The 20,073-nt window shown below is 37.1% G+C and overlaps 1 protein-coding gene across 1 annotated transcript in view; it reads right to left on the minus strand.

Moving 5' to 3' along the window:
- LOC127660700 (echinoderm microtubule-associated protein-like 4) overlaps positions 1-3,493 on the minus strand; it is a 125,277-nt gene extending 121,784 nt beyond the window's left edge. The window contains exon 1 of the mRNA XM_052151073.1: positions 3,240-3,493. Within this exon, the coding sequence (XP_052007033.1) occupies positions 3,240-3,264 (25 nt within the window). The 5' untranslated portion in view covers positions 3,265-3,493. The remainder of the gene's footprint in view (positions 1-3,239) is intronic.
- Positions 3,494-20,073: the final 16,580 nt, after the last annotated feature.

The raw sequence follows: 20,073 nt of genomic DNA on the forward strand, positions 1-20,073 counted from the left end.
CCAAGCAACAGAATCATGTTATATAATCAGCACTGCATTTCATTGATGAGCTGTTATGTGAAAGGACAGCCAGAGTAATGGACTTGATGCTTCAAGCAGCCACTCTCAACTAGTCAACAATTACAGGGCAAAGTCCTACCTCATTAAAACATCAAATTGTCATCACATTAAAAATGAGATGCTTTAAGCTAGTCATATTAAGGACAACAACATATTTTGAATTTGAAACATGGGCTGATATTAACGTTATTTTGACTTAATATTAAATAACCTATTATTTTATAATTTATGTATTTATTTAAAATAGTACTTATACATATTATTTGTAATTAGTGAAATACAAAAAAAAAAATGTATACTAGAAACAAAACAAAATAAAATTGACCAGGTATGAATTATTAAGCTAAATACTAGCCTATTTAAATATTAAACTACAAATAATAATAATAATAATATTAAATAATAAAAACAAATGACTTGAATTTTGTATGATAGAATTTTGTTTATTAAAGTAAATACTTTGTAAATATCAAAACCTGAAATAAAAAGCCTGTTGTAACATTGAATTACACACAGATTGTTCCAACAAACATGTAAGTGGTTTAATTGTACAGTATTTGAGTGCTTTCAATCCATAATGCAATTAAACTTGTTGCCTGTAGCCATTTGAAAGACCCCTTTCCACAGTCCATCCATCGGACACGTCAGTTGCACTGACACACACACACACATTTCATCAACAGATCTGCGCAGTCCACACTGAATGGATGATCCAAGTGCACCCTTGGCACATAAAGTAAATACAATCTTGATGTCATTTGCGCCTTTGGCAGGGACTGTTAATCTGCACTGACAACATCAAAGCTCTAAAAACCAATGAATACCCAGATTACACAGTCTGTAGCAATGCTCTTATAATATTATTTTTAAAAATGATATAATTACAGTTTGTGTATTGCAGGCAAGTTAATTCTGCTCAAACCACATAACATACAGACACCACTCAAACTTTGTTTAGTAGATAACACAAATGAGGCTGAAATCATGAATATATCTGGTTTTAGTAAACACTGTAATAAAAATACAAAAATTAAGATTACTTTTTGAAAATGTAGGAAATATTTAAACATACAGAGAAATGTGATCCAGTGTTATTACATTACTCAACAAGATTGCCATAGACGATACTACGCCCAAGACGACAAGTAACGTAATTACATTATTACGTATCAACTTTTTAAAGTGGCTTATACTGCCAAGTACTATAAAACTGTAAGGGGGTATTCTATATTAAAATTGGTGTAGCAGATGGTTATATTTTTGCCATTACATATGATATTATGTTAACCTCTTGATTGAGAGTTCTACTGGTTTACATAACAGATTACAGTGATCTTCCTAACTAAATGAGTAATTCCCTTACTGAACAAAACAATGATGAGAAGAGTGTAAGGAAAGCTAACAAAGTTGGCAAATATAATGAATTACTGAGATCAGCTGCAGAGGACACAGCGATTCAGTGTTTATCTCAAGCGAGACTGAATTCAATATCCATGTTAGATGGTTGGATGATCGTTGTTCGATCACAGAGTCCAAGACATCATTGCTCCTTTCACTGCCCCTTTTGCTTGGGCCTCTTATGCTCCCTGTAGGGCCTACTCTCTTGCAAGTTTTCAATTTGTTCATGATTTGGTCAATCGTTTGATGGAATTCGGCGTGCATAATGTCTTGCCGTTTCTCCTCGTAGACTTTTTTCCTTTGCGATATCTATAGTTTATCTTGAATCTCTGTAGAAGACTATATCGCAAGTTGAGCACTCCTTTCCTCCACGTTTCCTGAACGCTTTTGATGTCTGACATTTTTGTGGGATTTTTATTGTTGTTATAGAGTGAAAAAGTACTGCTTGCTGCAGATGGTAACTACTGTTGTGGTTTGGAAAACGATCTTGTGACAAAACCTTATCACGCCCCTCGCCCCCCGACATAATAGGTCCCTGTGTAGAAACCAGCAAGCTTTTGGTGCTGGTGCGGAACCAGATTTTCCACCCCGGAACGGACTTTACAGCAGAGGAAACTTGCGGAACAGTTTGATAATTTGCCCAGAACCCCCCCAACCCCCAACCTTGTTGGTGGAAAAGGTCTATGTACTATTTGCATTCTGAATTTTCATTGTTGTTTTCTTCCAGATACACACAAACCCGACATATAACATATAATGTACCACCATTTGCCACAACTCAAAAGGTAAACGCAGAGCCACTATCCACAGTTTTCCTGACCAACCATTCGTGGAGGTGCCATGTTGATTCTGATTTCCGCTAGATTGTGTTCTGGTTCCGGTCTCAACAAGAAGAAATGAAAAACAACCGAAACAAGCAATCCAGACAGAGAACAACAACCATTTTAGTTTTTTTCAAACATTTTGGAGGGGGGGGCGGTGTAGTTTAGGCTCAACTTGTGCTGAAGTTGTTGGCTTTCATCACAGGCACAAAAACAATATGCAATGTATGCAACGCATAGGGGCGCCATGTAAAAGGGGACATAATCGGAGTCCAACCCAAGTATAACCCCCCTTTACATGAGTCTGTTTAACTTGACACATCTGAAAAAACGCAGTGCTACTGCGCAAGACGCTGAAAAAAGACGCAACAGTAAAAGACGTCCGTCTAGCGCAAGTTTTTATAGAAGAACAAAGCAACAGCAAATAAAGACACAAAAACGATTTCGCTGTGAACGGCCCCTTATGCGATATTCACAGGACAAAAAACAAGACGCCTGCTGATTGTCATGACAACGGCAAAGCAGCTCTGATGTGGCATTTACGCAGAACCTTAAATCTATCCGTACATAAAACTTTAACTCTGTTCTTTTGCACCATTGCAAGAACTGGCATTTCCTTTAAGAACGTGAGTTATGGTGTGTAGAACGCACTGTCCGATGGCACGTCATAGCAGGGCTTTAACAACGGAAATAAACACCAGTCTGAAGATATACTGCCATCGTGATTCATGGTATGAGCGTCTTGACACAATGCTGTTTACATTGTAGCTTTCTTTCTACCGAGGCGCACATACGCACGAATACAATATCAGTTACAATGGATTTAGCGTTGGCACGTGTTTGTATTGAGGCGCGTACATTTCGCACTGCCCTGAATGGCACTGCGCGTCTTTATTCGCCATGTATGCAGAAGACGCATTCTATTAATAGAAAGCATTTACAACACATAAACACACTTACCTAAACTACCGGCGAAACCGTCCATTTCTGGGTAAAATCCAGGGAGATATTCCTGGAGCGACCGGGGGATTTCACTTTCCTCTATTCGAGAAGAGAGCGACTCGTATAGGCTTTAGCACGTATAATGTTACGCCGACTCCTTCAAACGTGATCGGCTGGTATTGAAGAACAAGTGGACGACCGATCTGCGGTAGATTCTCCGTCCGGATAGCGAAGCGCTTTTTGGGGCACTCGATCACGGTGGCTCCCTGAGCTGCTCCAGCACGATCCGGCGGGGGAGGGAGTGTAAGGAGCGCTGGGCTTTCGCGTTTCCGACTCCGCCTGCTTTGGCAAGGCAAGCCGCCTCAGTTGACTGCATGAGCCCGACTGCGCCACAGCCTGACATAAAGGAGCGTCACAGTACAACAGCTCAAGCATATTGGGGTGTCCTTAGTATATATATATACTAAGTACTGTTATATATATATATATATATATATATATATATATAACAGTTAGTTCCGGTCCTCGAATCTAATAATAATAATAATAATAATAACTTTATTTTGTATAGCGCTTTTAAAAGTTAATTCTCAGAGCGCTTTACATAAGCGAAATAAAAAATACAAAAAAACAACACATAAAAAGGCATGATCACACAATACAAAATATTTCACACAAGATTACAAACCTAAAAACAACAAAAAAAATTAAATAAATAAATATCAAGACAGAGTAAAACCATAAGATACATCTCATTAACAACCACTAATATCACCTTTACCCAAATGCTTCCGTAATATAATGAGTTTTAAGGGATGTTTTAAACCTTTTCAAAGATGGTGCAAATCTTATTTCGGAAGGCAAGGAGTTCCATAACTTTGGGGCGACTGAAGAGAATGCCCTATCACCCATTGTTTTTAGATTCGTTACCGGAACAGCTAAAAGACCGGCATCAGCAGAGCGAAGATTACGTGTTGGGATGTAGGGCATTAAAAGATCGGCGAGATATTGAGGAACGAGTCCATTCAATGCCCTTGTACGTCAACATCAGAATCTTAAAATCAACACGAAATTTAACAGGTAACCAATGCAGGATCTCTAAAATAGGTTTTATATCTGATCTGATTGGATGAGAGACATTCCATGAGCACTGATGGATCTGACACCATCAGCACTCTGAAGCTATACTGTGTGTGTATCACATCGTGCTGTTCTAAACTAAAGTGTAAGAGCAGTCCAGATCTTTTAGGAGTTACTTTATTTTTTAAATTAAATATGTTAGCCAGCAGGTGGTGGCACAAGCTCATTTTTGTGTGTAATATGAGCCAGTGGTTGACAAAGTGAATCCATTAGTCATTGTTTACATAGAACAGCACTCCTTGATCACGCTTGTATTACTATTACATTACATAAGCTAGGACATTGTTTTAAACGGCTTTAAGTGAACAACTTCAGGATTAAGGATCATCACAGCTGAGAGACACAACAGACTGTTTGATTACAGAACACAAGGTGCTTACTGCTTATCGAGATTCCACATTGGATACATACTCTTTAAAATTGTGGAGGACATCACTGTTTCTATAGTGAATGACTCTTGCGCGGCTACCGCAAAATAGGGAGAAATACCCCCACTTGGATGCTATTTTTCTATCGAGAAAGCTAACCTTCAGAAAGCTGACAGCATTTCTGCTTGGGAGTGGCAAAAGGTGATAACACATGCTCTGTCTCTCTCTCTCTCTCACACACACACATACACACACACACATTCATACTTGTTTATCCAATAACTTGATAGAAACAGCACATGCCGTGATACTATTTCTGAAGTGACATTTTTAATTACTAATGGAGGTTTGGACGCATAATTATTTGTTTTGAACCAGCAATGGCAGATTCTGATCCATCGCATAATTAAGTAGTTCCATACACAAATACGTTTTTATGACCGTACTTGGTTTTTCCAATTTTTTTGAATTTACTTGTTTATTGAACTGTTGTATCACACTCGCAATCGTGCAATATGGCGTGCTATATGTAATACCTACGGCATATATTATATTCGGTGAAGTATTCTTTGAAGTGCCTCTGAGTTATCAGTTAAATACATACTCTGTATATGATATGGCAATAATGGCAATAATTCAGTACCATGGAATTACCATCTGATCCCTTAACCACAATTATTTTTCCTCACCTTGCAAGCACGTAATGCACATAAGATGAAAATCATTTTTGATGCTTTTTTCACCCATTAAAAATAAGATTTTATTTAGTTTGTAAGTAAAGAAGCAACATTGTGCGATAATGAAATAGACAATATAGCTCACCTGTGCAGTGGTGTTACACATGCAGGCACTAGAGAGAATATTGGAGTGTTCATAAATTTGTATTTATATTTTTTTTTTATCCATTATTAAACTAGCTACCTTTTATACTTAATTAACAATGAAGTTAAATTTAAGTAAAAAGTTAGCTTGGAGACATTTCAACTAGATTGTGACAAATCGCAGATAGTGTATCACACTAATATTTAGTGTTCTAAAATTGCTTTTTATTCCTACATCAACAGAATGTAGTCACTAATATACACATTAAATATTTAAATAAATAAAAACCTGTTTTTATTTATTTCCATTGTCAAACAATGTTGCCCCTTAGTAGCATACCTAAGATTATTATTTTAAATTATAGGAAGTTATTTTTCATATTTTAGAGATGATATCCATTTTTAGTAAAAAAAATACATTATTTTTTAATTTCTTGTGTGCTGTAGAGGGTTCAAAAAGTATATTGGTATTCTCAGAAGTGCCTCTGTGTACCATGTAAATAGTAATCATTCAGTACCATTATATTTATCATAGTACTATGATATTACCATCTGAACCCATAAGTGAACCATGGTACCAGTACAGTGCTTCTTTGTTAGGGAGAGCATTATAGGGGTTCAAATTTGTTCGCAGAGGACATCTGCCACACAGGTGTCCATTGTTTGTTTTACCAACAATGTATTTTAGTTTAGTACAAACTGGACAATAAAAGCAAGGTAAATGTAGTCCAAAGATTATGCAATGTGCCTGCATTTCTATGTTTGTTTGATTGTTTGTTTGTTTATACCCTTTGCTAACTAAGCTCTAAAATAAATTTGCGTGTTATTCCATGTGCATTCATTTTGAATAAAACACTAAATTATGAAAAAAGCCCAAAAAATGGCACATACTGTAGTCAATATGATTTAGTATTGTGTTTGCCACAGTAACAAGTGTGTTAGGTTTTTGCCTAAATTACACCTCATATGCACAGCAAAGGGCAGCTCTTACAAAAACCTTTTGGATATGTGCTATGGTCATACCACAGTATTCTTCTTTTACGTACCTCAAAGTACAGTGTAAATACTAGTATATATGTACATGGTTACACTGTATTTATCAAGTACTGTACTATGGTATTTGGCACTGTGGTATACAATCTCATATCATAATTGAACCATGATACCAACTCAGTCATTTTTGGAAGGGAAGAGAGTAAGGGTTAACATTTATTTGATGAGGACATCTGCCCCACAGGTGTCCACTGATGGTCTCTATCACAGCTTTGGGATTTAGTGCATACTAGACAATGAAGGTTGTATGCAAGTCAAATGTTGTAGACTAAGGATTGTTAAACTGTTTCCGTGTGGCTGCAAATTCTTTCAAGAGATGTTTCACATGAAGAATACCATAGAAGAAGAATTTTTATCAGCTATGAGTGTTTTTAAAGTGGAATGTGGGTTTTTCCATATTAGCCATTCAAATCCATTGAATAAGGCACCACTAAACAATGCATGAGGCATCATGTTGTCTGGCCACTCAGCATTGGACATATTACAAGAAAATAGGACAGTGTCTTTGCAAAGCAGTGAAATACCAAAGGTTCAGGGCCGGGCCATTGTCTGTGTGTGATATCTGGATCTGCTCACTGTTGTTCTTAGTCTTTGTATATATGGAGACTCATTGTCGAGGACGGAATTAGTGAGCTGAATTCGGACAGAGACAAGATTGTCCTCAAGATTGACCCTTAAATCAGCAGGGTGGCCATTAATAGGGCTGTCCCATTGTCTAAATCGTTCCAGTGCCCTGTTCACTTCCTAGAAATTTGCAGAATGCACAGTAAAAACCGGTAAGTCTCTTGCTATGTCCACTTATCAGAAATGTCTTCTACAGTCTCTTAACTCGTTGGAGGAGCACATCTATTTTCTGTATTTGAAATGATTTGATTTTTTATGTAATAATCTTTCATCCCTAATGTGCAACTTTTAACAATTAATGTTGTTAGAAGAAGAATTAAAAAAATACCCATTTTTATTTTATTTATATTTATTTGTTCATATTGTATGTTCCCTTTCATAATATAGCACAACAATTTTACCAGCCATTTGTTTTTCATAGGGATTTCATAAATTCTTCATAAAAGAGTTCTAAGCCATGAACCAAAATTAACCAGTCTCAACGTTACAAACTGTGATTTGGAGCAAACATATATTTTATATGTGGACAAGACAGAAGACAATGTACAAGACAGTGTACTTAACGTCCTTAATGAGTGCATGAACTACAATCCCATTAGCATTGTGAATGACATAATCAAATTAAGAACAACGGAAAAACTGCAAGAAAATGATTGATTTAAAGTAGTTGATTATGCGTATATGAACAATACATTTCAATTGTATTGCAAAATATGCAATAATATAGTGGTTTGTGATCGTAAGGAGACTGACTTCATTGCGTCTTTTACAGTGTGTCATGCGAGTAAGCGGATTTTGCTAATTTTTGCTAATCCCTTTTATCCACACTGGAACAGCATTTTCCTCCACCACTATTGATAACACTCTCACGTATCGGATACTTTGACAAACGATGACGTGAGGAAATGGAAAATACAGTTTTCAACCAAAGACGTAGCTTTATTGTTAATTAATACGCAACAAGTAAACATGTTAAAGGGACAGTTCACCCAAAATGAAAATTCTGTCATCATTTACTCACCCTCGTGCCATCTCAGATATGTATGACTTTCTTTTTTCTGCTGAACACAAATGAAGATTGTTATAAGAATATCTCAACTCTGTAGGTCCATACAATGCAAGTGAATGGTGGTCAAAACTTTGAAGCTCCAAAAAGCTAATAAAAGCAGTATAAACTAATAAATAATAGTCTAGTGGTTAAATACATGTCTTCAGAAGGGATATGATAATTATGGGTGAGAAAACAGTACTTTTTTATTATACATCTCCACTTTCCCTTTCACATCTGAAAGTCACATGTGGTGCCTGTTTAGTTTCACTTACACATCAATCTATTATCTTTGTTCTCAAGTATCACTATGATGTTTTACTGAGTGAGAAACTTCTCCAAATGATTCAGTAGGTGAGCAGTCAGAACGAATCAGACTGAATTGCAAATTGATTCAGACCATTCTGCCATTCAGTTTGGCCAATTCACTAAAAATAACTGACAAATCGGGCATTACGAGTTCTGATTCAAAACTACTGGGAAAATGTTTCCCAGGTCAGGCTGAGCGCTCATGGTATGCACAGTGCGTACAGCCGTACAACTTCAGGCGCAACTGGCATGTAACTTAGGAAGCTACGGTTCCAAAGTAGCTTCCCCAACACTTTTCAGAACATACAGTAGGGAACTACAGTAGGTGGTAATATCAGACAACGTCATTATCAAAAGGAGTAGAGACACGTTCATCTCAAGCTCAAGCGCAGTGTCAGCATTATAGTTTCAAGACCCACAGCATGCACCCCGCTCCGTTTGACATCCCGGCAGTGTGTGACCTCTCACTCTAGTCAAAAAAGAGAAAATCAGACAAAGCTCTCTTTCTTTTTTGCCCGGTAAGAAAAAAGGAGGGGAAGAAATATGGACTGGGGAAAACTTTTTTCTTTGTTTTTTTCTCTCTCTCTCTCTTTCTCTGGGCCATTGAACAGAATGGCACAGAGGCCAAAACTGTGGACTCTACTGCGCAGTAGCTATTTGTCTTCCACTTTCAAGTTCCAATGACGGATCACCAGAACTCCAGCCAATATAGTAGACATTAATAATGCATCAGATGACTATTGGAGTTTAAGAATATGTTGAATGTTAAACATTTGCAAGTCATCTTGTACATTATGGCACAGATGCTGCCAGGTTTTTACCATTGGTGTGAGTTTAAGGCGGGACTATCTGTTTGTCCAAACAGCATAAGACAGATATATTTTAAGTCCTTTTTTACTATAAATTCTTCTTCCTGCCCAGTGGGTGGCCAGTGGGTGGCTTGGATGACTTCTATGCTGCCTTTTTTGCTTTTTGGACCTTCAAAGTTCTGGTCACCATTCACTTGCATTGTATGGACCTACAGAGCTAAGATATTTTTCAAAAAAATCTTTGTTTGTGTTCAGCAGAAGAAAGAAAGTCATACACATCTGGGATGGCATGAGGGTGAGTAAATTATGAAATCATTTACATTTTTGGGTGAACGATCCCTTTAAATCATGGTTAGGTTTAGGGTTTGCAAAGAATATTACTTAAAACCAGGAAGTTGAATCAAGAAAGTAAATAGGGTCACCAGAGGGCACTGTTACTTACTAAATATTTGCCTATTAAAATTAATTATTTATTGGTTGACAAAATGAAATATTGGTTGTCTTTAAAACACATCACTGCCCTTGTATTCATTAGAGACTTCAAATTGAGCCATTTCAACACCTGAGAGCTGTAGTAGTTCAAAACCTCTTCATGTGTAATAATAAAAACAAATCTGTGGACTGTAAAGAGCAAATGTGAATGTTATCACCTACTGTACATTTACAGTACATTTGATTGAGCAATAACTGAGCAATTCCTCCCTCTAGTGCTTGCAGTCAGTCATTACACCTGTGTCCAGTTTTTCATTGAAGTACCATGTCATTCTCTGCAGCTTATGTTTACACAGCACATATCCACATATTTTGTAGCCTTAAGGTGACATCACTCACAGTGTAGCCTTGTCCCATAAACTGTTAGATCAAGCCCAGGTTAGGGGTTTAATGATGCCGACAGCTGATTAATGGCACTGTCATGGAGTGTTTGGTCTATATGGAGATGGTGAGATTGAAGGGGAGCTGGCAGCCATCTGTGTGCTGGTGCTGAGAGACAAGTGGGTAAGTGTGTATGATGGTGGGCTCATTAGCCACATTTTCATAACCTCATTAAAACTCCATTCAATCCATCATGTTTTACACTAATTGAGGTACATTTGTGGTGATGGGGTAAAATCATTGTACACACCATAATTACTCCCTTTTATGGGAACTCTATGTGAGGCCTTAATGTAGGGCCTACCCAAAGGTTCATACACAAACTCTCACTTATTAATACAGATGTTCTGACTGCACATGGAGATATATTTTCATTTTTGACCAGGCTTTGCTAATAATATGGTAATAACACCAGGTGCTTCAAGTTTGTCTAGCCACACTAGCCACATGAAAAGTGTAACGGCAGTGTGAAGCGACACAATCACATCCAATCAGAACCTATTTTAGGTTTAATATACTGTTATTTGGATCAGGATTCTGGGCCAATTAATGAATGAATGAACGAACGTTACATGTGTATATAGTGCTTTTCTGACACTACACTCAAAGCACATCACACAGTGAACAGGGGACTCTCCTCAACCAGCACCAGAGTGCAGCATCCACCTGGATGATGCGACGGCAGACATAGTGCTCCAGTACACTCATCACATACCAGCTATTGTAACAGATGGGGATTATTAGGAGGCCATGATTGATGAGGGCCAATGGGGGGGATTGTGGCCAGGACACCGGGGTTACACCCCTACTCTTTTCGAGAAGTGTCCTGGGATTTTTTAATGACCACAGAGAGTCAGGACCTCGGCTTAATGTCTCATACCATGACATGTCACTGTTGTATGGAGCTGTAACCAGCTCTATACAACAGAATTAAAAACCAACTTGGAAAGCACACGTACGTGTCCAAGACATCTATTTGATGTGTGAGTCTACATCTGGAAGATGGATTTTTTTAGGTTGTTTGCAATACGTCTATAACACATTAGCTCTGGAATGTCAATAAGACATTCAGCAGCTGTCTTTAAAATGTTTATGGTTCAGAATGTTTGGCAATTTGAACTTTTGCAGATGTTTAGCAGATGAAAATATCTAAAACAGACATCTCAGAGATGTGCATGTGCTATCTGGGAAGCAACCAACAAAATGTCCTGTTGCTCAATACTGGTTGCGGTAACAACTGGTTAGAAAAACAACCTCAGTTTCACATGGAAGAGATTTTCCATGGAAGAGAGCTTTTATCGCTTGTCGATTATGTGTCAAAGTAATGGCACGTCACAGGCTCTGTTCCAAAAAATTGGGATAGAAAATGATTATGCTGCCTTCTAAGATACCTTCTTCTGGCCAAATTTGAAGGCAGTATTTCATGTATTCATAGTGAAAAATACTCACAACCTGAGCTTCCATGCACGTTTTATCAGCTGGCGAAGAGATGGATTACAGATAAACACGTATGAGGCAGAGTGTAGTCATTAAGTACATGTTGATGGAGGGATTATGAATTATGGAGAAGATAAAGGGAGGAGAGAGGAACAGAAACAAGACGCCTGGCTAGGGACCCTCCTTTACACTTTAGCCCATTCTGTTTATATGTGGGCTTCAGAAGGCGCCTATGCTTTTTACACAACCACTCCTCATATGAATGAACAATCCACACCCTGTCTACCGACGTTTGCTTTTATCAAAAACCACCGGCTCTGAAACCTTCTGTTAGTCCAGGTCTCAAAGACACAAACGGGAGGAAAGCTGCTTAAAATGGCTTTCACACCTAGACATATTGGAATGTCAGGCCTGTGGTTTTCTCTCAAGGAGTTGTATCAATATTGTGAAAGGAAGTTATTTTTATGATAGAGGAAAAGTGGTATTAGTGCCAGGCTGCCAGCACAGACATTCTACAACATATTTGCAATTGCGTGTAAAAATGGCTAATCATAATCTGTCTATATCTAAAGCTTTAACATCAGAGAACATATAAGACCTCTGAATATTCAGTAGCAAAATCTGCTAGTTGCAACTTTTAGAACTATTATCTTACCAGCTAAACACAACATACATGGGATGCAGAGATCAACAATACAAATGTATTTAATCTATAGCTAAATCTTTTACTTGCTCTGACAACACTGGCCCCACCACACAAAAATTACATTTCAGTCATAACATCTCTAAGAATTAATTTAGAAGTATTATATTTGGCAGACTAGATATGCTAACACTGCTGGAAAGCATGTACAGACTTGCAACTGCTAAGAACTCACAGACATGCTACAATAAGCATGTACAACATGCTGCCTCTGCAGAATTAAACATACACACAATCCATGTGAAGCAGTAACATAGGGACAATTTAAATGTTAGACAAAGAGCTTGTTCACATGGACCCCAGAAAACGGTTTATTGCCAATAAAGCTGCTTATGCCATGAAAGCATAATTCACAACTTCATGCACTGTGTAAGTGGCATACCCTCCTGTGCTATAGATGCATCTTATCAGTAAGCAGCTTTCTCCACAGTAATATCATTGCCTCGCAATATTGGTGTAAATAACAATCTGCAGGTGACTTCGCTATTTTTGTTCTCTGTTGCTTTGGTTTATTCCCTGTGTTTATCTCCTTAACTTTCCAACATTTCTCTCAGCTGCACTGTGCTGCAATAGTGAGATTTCCCTCTTGCATCGTGCTCCGGGATTCCCCCAGCGCAGTGGAGCACATACACACATGCATACTCTTTACAAGACCAATACAAAAGCTACTTATTAGTTCTTACAGAATAAATTGGGCCATGAAGCATGCAAGATGATTGGTTAACAAATTAAATAAATCCAACAAACAACAAAAAAAGCCAAGCATAACATTTTATAGCAACTGTAAAGTACATAATCACTTTTGCTTAAAGGTGATCGCATATGATGCAAAAAATTACTGATTTGTTTTTAAATTTTCAATTCTTTCCATCTGATTCTTCCAAGTCACTAGATTTTGACAAAAAAAAAAAAAAACTCAGTCAGCTTGATCATTTCTTTTTGGTGAATATTTACTTTAGCAATATTAAAATACAATGTTTAAAACATTACAGAAAACCAAATGTTCACATTTACAAACCATACAAACAAATGTACCATTTACAGGCACATGATCAACGAATAAAGCTAGCCTGAAACTGTCATACTGGCCCTGGGCTATTCTTGATGGTGTAGCCCTGGTCTGTATCTTTTAAAAGACACATGTCATTTGAGGTCTGTGGCAAATGATGAGGGAATGGTTTCTTCAGTCCTCAGTTGGCATGGCCACCATTAGACAACTGTCCTGTGAGTTCAGAGGTAAAAAATACTGAAGACCAAGGATGAAAATGACTGACACTTACTTTTTCTTAAATTACAAGTTCACCCAAAAATGAAAATTTGGTCATTGTTTACTCACCCTGTGTTGTTATAAACCCCATATGACTTTCTTTCTTTTTCTTAACACTAAGGGAGAAATTGTGAAAAAAAATTGTGCTCAGTGATGTCATAAAATTGCAGTTTATGGTGACAACCTCTTAAAGCTTCAAAAGAATATAAAAGTATAATTCAGAAGTCTAATAAATTATTCCATGAGACCAGGGGTGTCAAGTAATTGAGTAAAATACTTAAGTATTATACTTAATTATTATTTTTGGGATTTATACTTTACTCCAGTGCAATTTAAATTAAATACTTGCACTTTTACTTAATTAAAAAATAGTAAAATGTTATTTAAACTTGAAAGTACTCACTACATTTTTGCAGATCATTTTCTTTCATCTTACTGGACTGAAGCCCCCTTTTAACTGCATCCGAAGGTCAGTCATTTCAAATTGAGTGTCGCTATGTGGCTGTGTGGAGTTCCGACCATCTGCAGAGGCGGAATTGTGGATCTGATTGAAGCTCCGAATACGTTGAAATATTTGTGCGAAGACTATATGTGACTGCCGGCTGAATGTGAAGCATTCATTCAAAACTAGGAACGAAGTAAGAAACATGATGGTTTTTGTCCTAAACGTTATTCTAAACAGCTTTCTTTATCTTTCTTTATGTCTCAAGGGGCTGGGTGCTCGGACATTGCAATTTATGAGGCCCACTCCCATGCAACAAACATTGCGTGACTCTGGCAACATTTTTGCAAAATAAAATGATGTGTAACATTACACATCTTGAGGAAGTTCTGAAGGAAAATGAAAACAGATGAGGTTTTTAAGTTTAATGTTCTATCGAAATTTAATTGAACAAAACTGACCTCCCTACCCTAAACCTTAAACCTAAACCTAACCAATGGTGTCCTAAAAAGCAAATGTGACATGAAAACAAAATTTCTGAAGCAACCACGTCCTTCTGTGGTATTTCTATGACACTTTGGGCTCACGTGTGGCTCGTGTGCTCTTCAGGACTCGTACCCCAGTCCCTTGTATTGCATATGCAACACTCTATCAGTTGAGCTACCACGAAATTAGATCACATTTAAACAAGTTTGTAAATGGAGTTGGTTATAATGCAAATGTTAAAATGAGTCATCCGCTATTGTATAAGTGTTTAGATGTCATAAGATAGCATTGTGTGAGGAACAGGGCGAAAGTGTTTATGAACTGATAATTAATGGATGAACTATTCCTTAGACTGAATCCAGCATTCAAGACAATGGCAAACACAAACTGAAATCCATAATCCATAAAAACAGCAGGTATTCTAAACACTTCCTGTGTTTAATTGTAAACCATTATTCTATGTGAAGAAGCGCACGGAGTGCTCTGGCGCTTCCCTGACGCTGATATATACATTATTCATATGTATAAATATTTATTGGACATATGCAATGGAACATACCGAAGTGAGTGCCTTCCTCCCCCTTTCAACCTCTCTTTACATGAAATAAACCAGGCCTAGTGTGAAAAAAGAAAACAGAAAGAGTGATGTTGATGGATGCTTCCACTAGAGGGCTTTCTTTAGATCTAAACTCCTTCAGGTCCGTATTTAAAGGTGCACTCAGTCATTTTTTCCATCTTAAGAAATAATTAGCAACTTTGAAACATATTTATAAAATCATGAGCATTCACATGAGATAAAAACTCATTTAGAGTCATATTAGAAACCTTTTAAAAGCTGTTTTATTCTACATGGAAAGGGTCCCATCTTGGGGGCTGCCATTATGACCAGACGAATACTACTCGTTTCATTTCAGTAACCTCCCTGTTATAAGATACGAAATGCAACAAATGTGGTAGCACATTTGTGGTAATACACAGAAGTACGGCCATCTTGACTAATTTTGTGACCATTTTTCCTAACAGTGTGATTACATATTGCAAGAGGTCGCACTGGTGCGAATACAAAGTTGGCTGAGTCTCTGATTGTGCTCTGTCGTTTTTTGTTACGTATAAGAAATATCAAACGGCAAACGTTCCAAACGCGAAAATAAACCGCTTTACCCGGATCTGTCAGCGCTTCTCAATGGACAGATCAGTGCATAGACGTGCATATACACGTGGACCGGTCTCATGCAGATCATCATAAACAGAGCTACGAGAAGCACAGGCTGGGTCCCAGATTTGTTATTGATTATTTGTTTAAAGCCTCTATGAGAACCCATAGTGTGACGATGATTAAACTAGTTTAAAATCGTTTTAAACGGCCCCAACATTCTAAACAGCACTGAAAAGGAATAAAAGAGAAATCTGCAAATGAAAAGACAGAAATGGTAAGGTTTTAATCCACATATCACATATATTAAAAAATATTTAAAATGAACATATATCAATATATACGGAAGAGGATTAGGGCCAAGCAATAATAAAAAAATAAAACCATCTCGAGATTAAAGTCATTATAATGCGAGATTAATCTCGATAAATTTCGAGAAAAAAGTCGAAATACAATCTTGAGAATAAACTCATTAAATATCGAGATTAAAGTCATTATAATGCGAGATTAAACTCGTTAAATTTCGAGAAAAAAAGTCGAAATACAATCTTGAGAATAATCTCATTAAATCGATATTTAATGAGTTTATTCTCAAGATTGTATTTCGACTTTTTTCTCGAAATTTAACGAGTTTAATCTCGCATTATGACTTTAATCTCGAGATGGCTTTATTTTTTTTATTATTGCTTGGCCCTAATCCTCTTCCGTAAATATATCAGTGTGGTGAGGGAATACAATAAAAAAAAAAATATTTACAAAAAATGTCAATAATTCGTTTTATGGTTACTGTTAATCATGGTTTTACTTTAACTTCGATTATTATGATTTTATTGCACAGGTAAAACTATGGATACAATGGAACTTTCCTTCTGTGTAAAATCTTTTCTAATGCCTCTGATTGGAGAAAAAAGGCTTTGCTTGTCTTCAGATGGCTGTATTTTAATCAGACAAGATCAGATGAATATTTTAATTAAAAAATAATATGCTTGTTTTCATTACCCAATTAGTGCTCTTGCCACTTTTGACATACAGCATGCCTTTGTGACTTGCGTTTTTTGCATAGCCGAATTTCAAACTTAACGAGTATACACACTACTAAGACGGACAGAAAACATGGAAGTTCTTGAAAAGGAAAACTATTGACAATGGTTATGTGGGATAGTGGGATAGAGGTGTGCTGTGGTATTTTTTATTCGTAAAAAGTGTGCCGTGGCAGAAAAAAGGTTGGGAAACACTGATCTAATTTGCATAGCCACAATGTGATAATACAACCAGTGATAATTCAGTGGTGATAATAGAGACGGGACAACGGCTTGATGGTTAAATGGAGTGAATGACTATATAAAGAGAAACACTTGAGGATAATGGTTATACTTTGGATTACTGATAATCATTATATGATGATTAACAGAGGTAATGGTTAAACTAAAATGATCAAATATTTTATCACCATTAACCACATTTGTTGCATTACTGGTTTTCAATTGTGCTACATTCACGTCACTAGATGTCACTGTACGGACAAGATGCTTCAAAGTGTCAGAGCTTGACATCATGATCATGTCAAAGAGAATGCAGATGGCAAGATTTACTGTATTGTGAAAAATTTATAATATTTTGGTCTTTTCTTACCCATAATTGATTGTATTGCTTTAGAAGACAGATTAAACCACTTGAGTGGAATGGATTACATTTATTGTGCCTTTATGCCATTTTTGGGCCTGGAAGTGTTAGATCCCATTGGCATTGTATGGATATATTTACATCTCCTCTCCATCAAAATATCTTAGTTTTTGTTCCACAGATGAAAGAAAGATTGATGGACATTTAAAAACTGTGTATTCTGATTAAATGTTTGCGGGAAAAAAAAGTGCAATTGTTTAGACAGAATGATTTGTTTAAACAGGGCTCTTAAAGTTACAGCACCAATGTCACTCAATAGCCACTTTTCCACTATCGGGCCAGTGCGAGCCAGGGCTATCAACTGGTCAACCGAGGTTAATAACCTCAGACCTCGAGCCTCGAGACCAAAATTGATCTTTATTCCCACCATCGGGCCAATAATCTTGTAGTGGTCCCCTAAAACCTGCCCTTAATATACTACCCTGGTGCCAACGTCTCACACCCCGCCCATTTCACAAGCAAGAGGGAAACTGAAGCTGATGTATCAGTCTCTGGAGACTAGCTAGCCCTCAAAATGAGCACAGATTTGTACTGTCCTCAATTATTTTTCTCGAACCTGTAGCCGACCGCTTTTCAGCAACAATATACTTAATCAAGTCTTCGTCTCGGCAGATGCTGCAGACCTGATGTTGCACATTTTCATCAACCCAAATATTCAGAAGAGCCCTGATTTCATCTACTGACCAGTACTGATGATTCTCCATTCTCTGTTGATCTGTTGAGGTAAGCTGGTAGCTAGATATGAAAGATTGGGAAATTAATATCTTGGTGCAGAAACCTCTGACGTAACTCAGCAAAACTCTGCCTTTGGCACTGACCCCGCCTCAAACCTTGCTAGACTTGTTTGGCATAAGGGTACCCGGAAGGGACAGCGGGAACGCAACTGGCCCTGGCATGCACTAGCAAGGCCTCATTTGGCCTGATAGAGTTATTTATCACATGGCATTTACAGCTCAGGCAATTGATAAAAAAGATAAAATAATATGTGTGCCCAGAACTAAATGACCATGAAGCAAAAATGTCAGCATCCATGTGAATGCTTGTCAGTATCAGGTTCCTAGTTTGCTTTCTAGAGTAAAACTTTCATGATGTTTGTGGCAATAACAATGCCAACAGCTGCTATATAAAAAATGTAAATACTTCTCAACTCACTGCCATTACCCTGATCCTTTTCTGCCACTTTCATTCTCTCACAAAAATGTTCACACACCCTCATCCACCCACAAACCATCCAACAATCTGTCCAGACCACTGCCAGCCATTTCAAAATACAGTGCCAACATTTTATTTCTTGTTTTAAACTGGAAAATGTACATTTTCACCACAAACATGCCTAGATTTAATCATTCCCAGCTGTTTTGCACAGTGCACTGTCCAGCTAGGCTTTAGTTTTGACAAGCGGGTTAGTGGAGGAAAATGAGCAAGCAAGCCTGTTTATAAATTAAAGATGTGACCCTTAAAAAAGAGACCTGCCAGGAATCACATAAAGTGCATGCAGGGTTCAAAATTAATACACATCACGCACCAAGTGCAAGTGAAAACTGGCTTCATTATAGGTTTATAATAAAATACAAAATGAATGATTTAAAGATTGGCCACGTTTACTTTCTCACTGCATCTTTCTAGAACTGGATAATGTACAGTTCACATTATAAAAAATAGTCACCATAATCTTTTATAAAAATTAAAAACATCTCTGAAATGACTTTTTAAAGTCACAAATCTCTTTCTCTTTAACTCATTTGTGCTCTGGAAGCTTCTGTCACCAAGATAAATTCCATGTATGTGTAAGCATACTTGCCAATAAAGCTGATTCTGATTCTGAATCTTTATCTCCACACTGGCTCCATTCTGAAATGCAAGGTAACACTCACTTTTTACAATGGATTAAAATTTCCAATAGATAAAATCAAGTGCCACCCTACATGTGTCATGTTGACTTTAAGTCAAACAGTAATAACAATAGTCGGTCATACAAATGTCTACTAAAGAAAACACCTGTCGGATGCTTTAAAAACATTTGCCTCTTTTTTTGTCATCATTCTATCTAGGATGCCAACTGTAAATGTCCTTTAATTTAAAATTTTATAGAACATACATTTTAATAAAAAGTAATGCAGAATACTCTTTCCTACAGTGGCCGGTAAAAATATTTACAGCCATTAAATATTTTTTAATTCACCCACCAAATGGCAAATTGTTCGTCTTTTTGACGTGTTTGGTGTGTGCTAAAAGTGTCTGTAGAATGTTATGGAAATTGTCAAAAGCCTGTTTAAAAAGCATGGTTTATATTTAGAACAGTGTGAAGAGAGTGTCATCGGCGTGCTGTGCTATTCTGCAGGTGTGAAGTGATTGGTCATTCTTTAACACTGATATTTTATCTATTACTGTTGAGCGACACCATGTATCTTCTCCTGAGCGTTTGGAGATTGTAAGAATTCATTCTTTAACCTTTCCTTAAAAATAGCACAACCAGTTGATTTTACCAAAGTTTGGAGTGAAATTAAATGTAAATCAAAGTTAAATTGAAACACTTGTTTTAGATTGAGCTAGTATCAGAGATTAAAAAGTTTACTCACCAGTAGTAATGTTTTGTTTGGGATTCTTAATACATTTATATACAATTGGCGGTGGCT

The sequence above is a fragment of the Xyrauchen texanus genome, chromosome 20, assembly GCF_025860055.1.
Source record: "Xyrauchen texanus isolate HMW12.3.18 chromosome 20, RBS_HiC_50CHRs, whole genome shotgun sequence".
Taxonomy (NCBI): Eukaryota; Metazoa; Chordata; class Actinopteri; order Cypriniformes; family Catostomidae; genus Xyrauchen; species Xyrauchen texanus.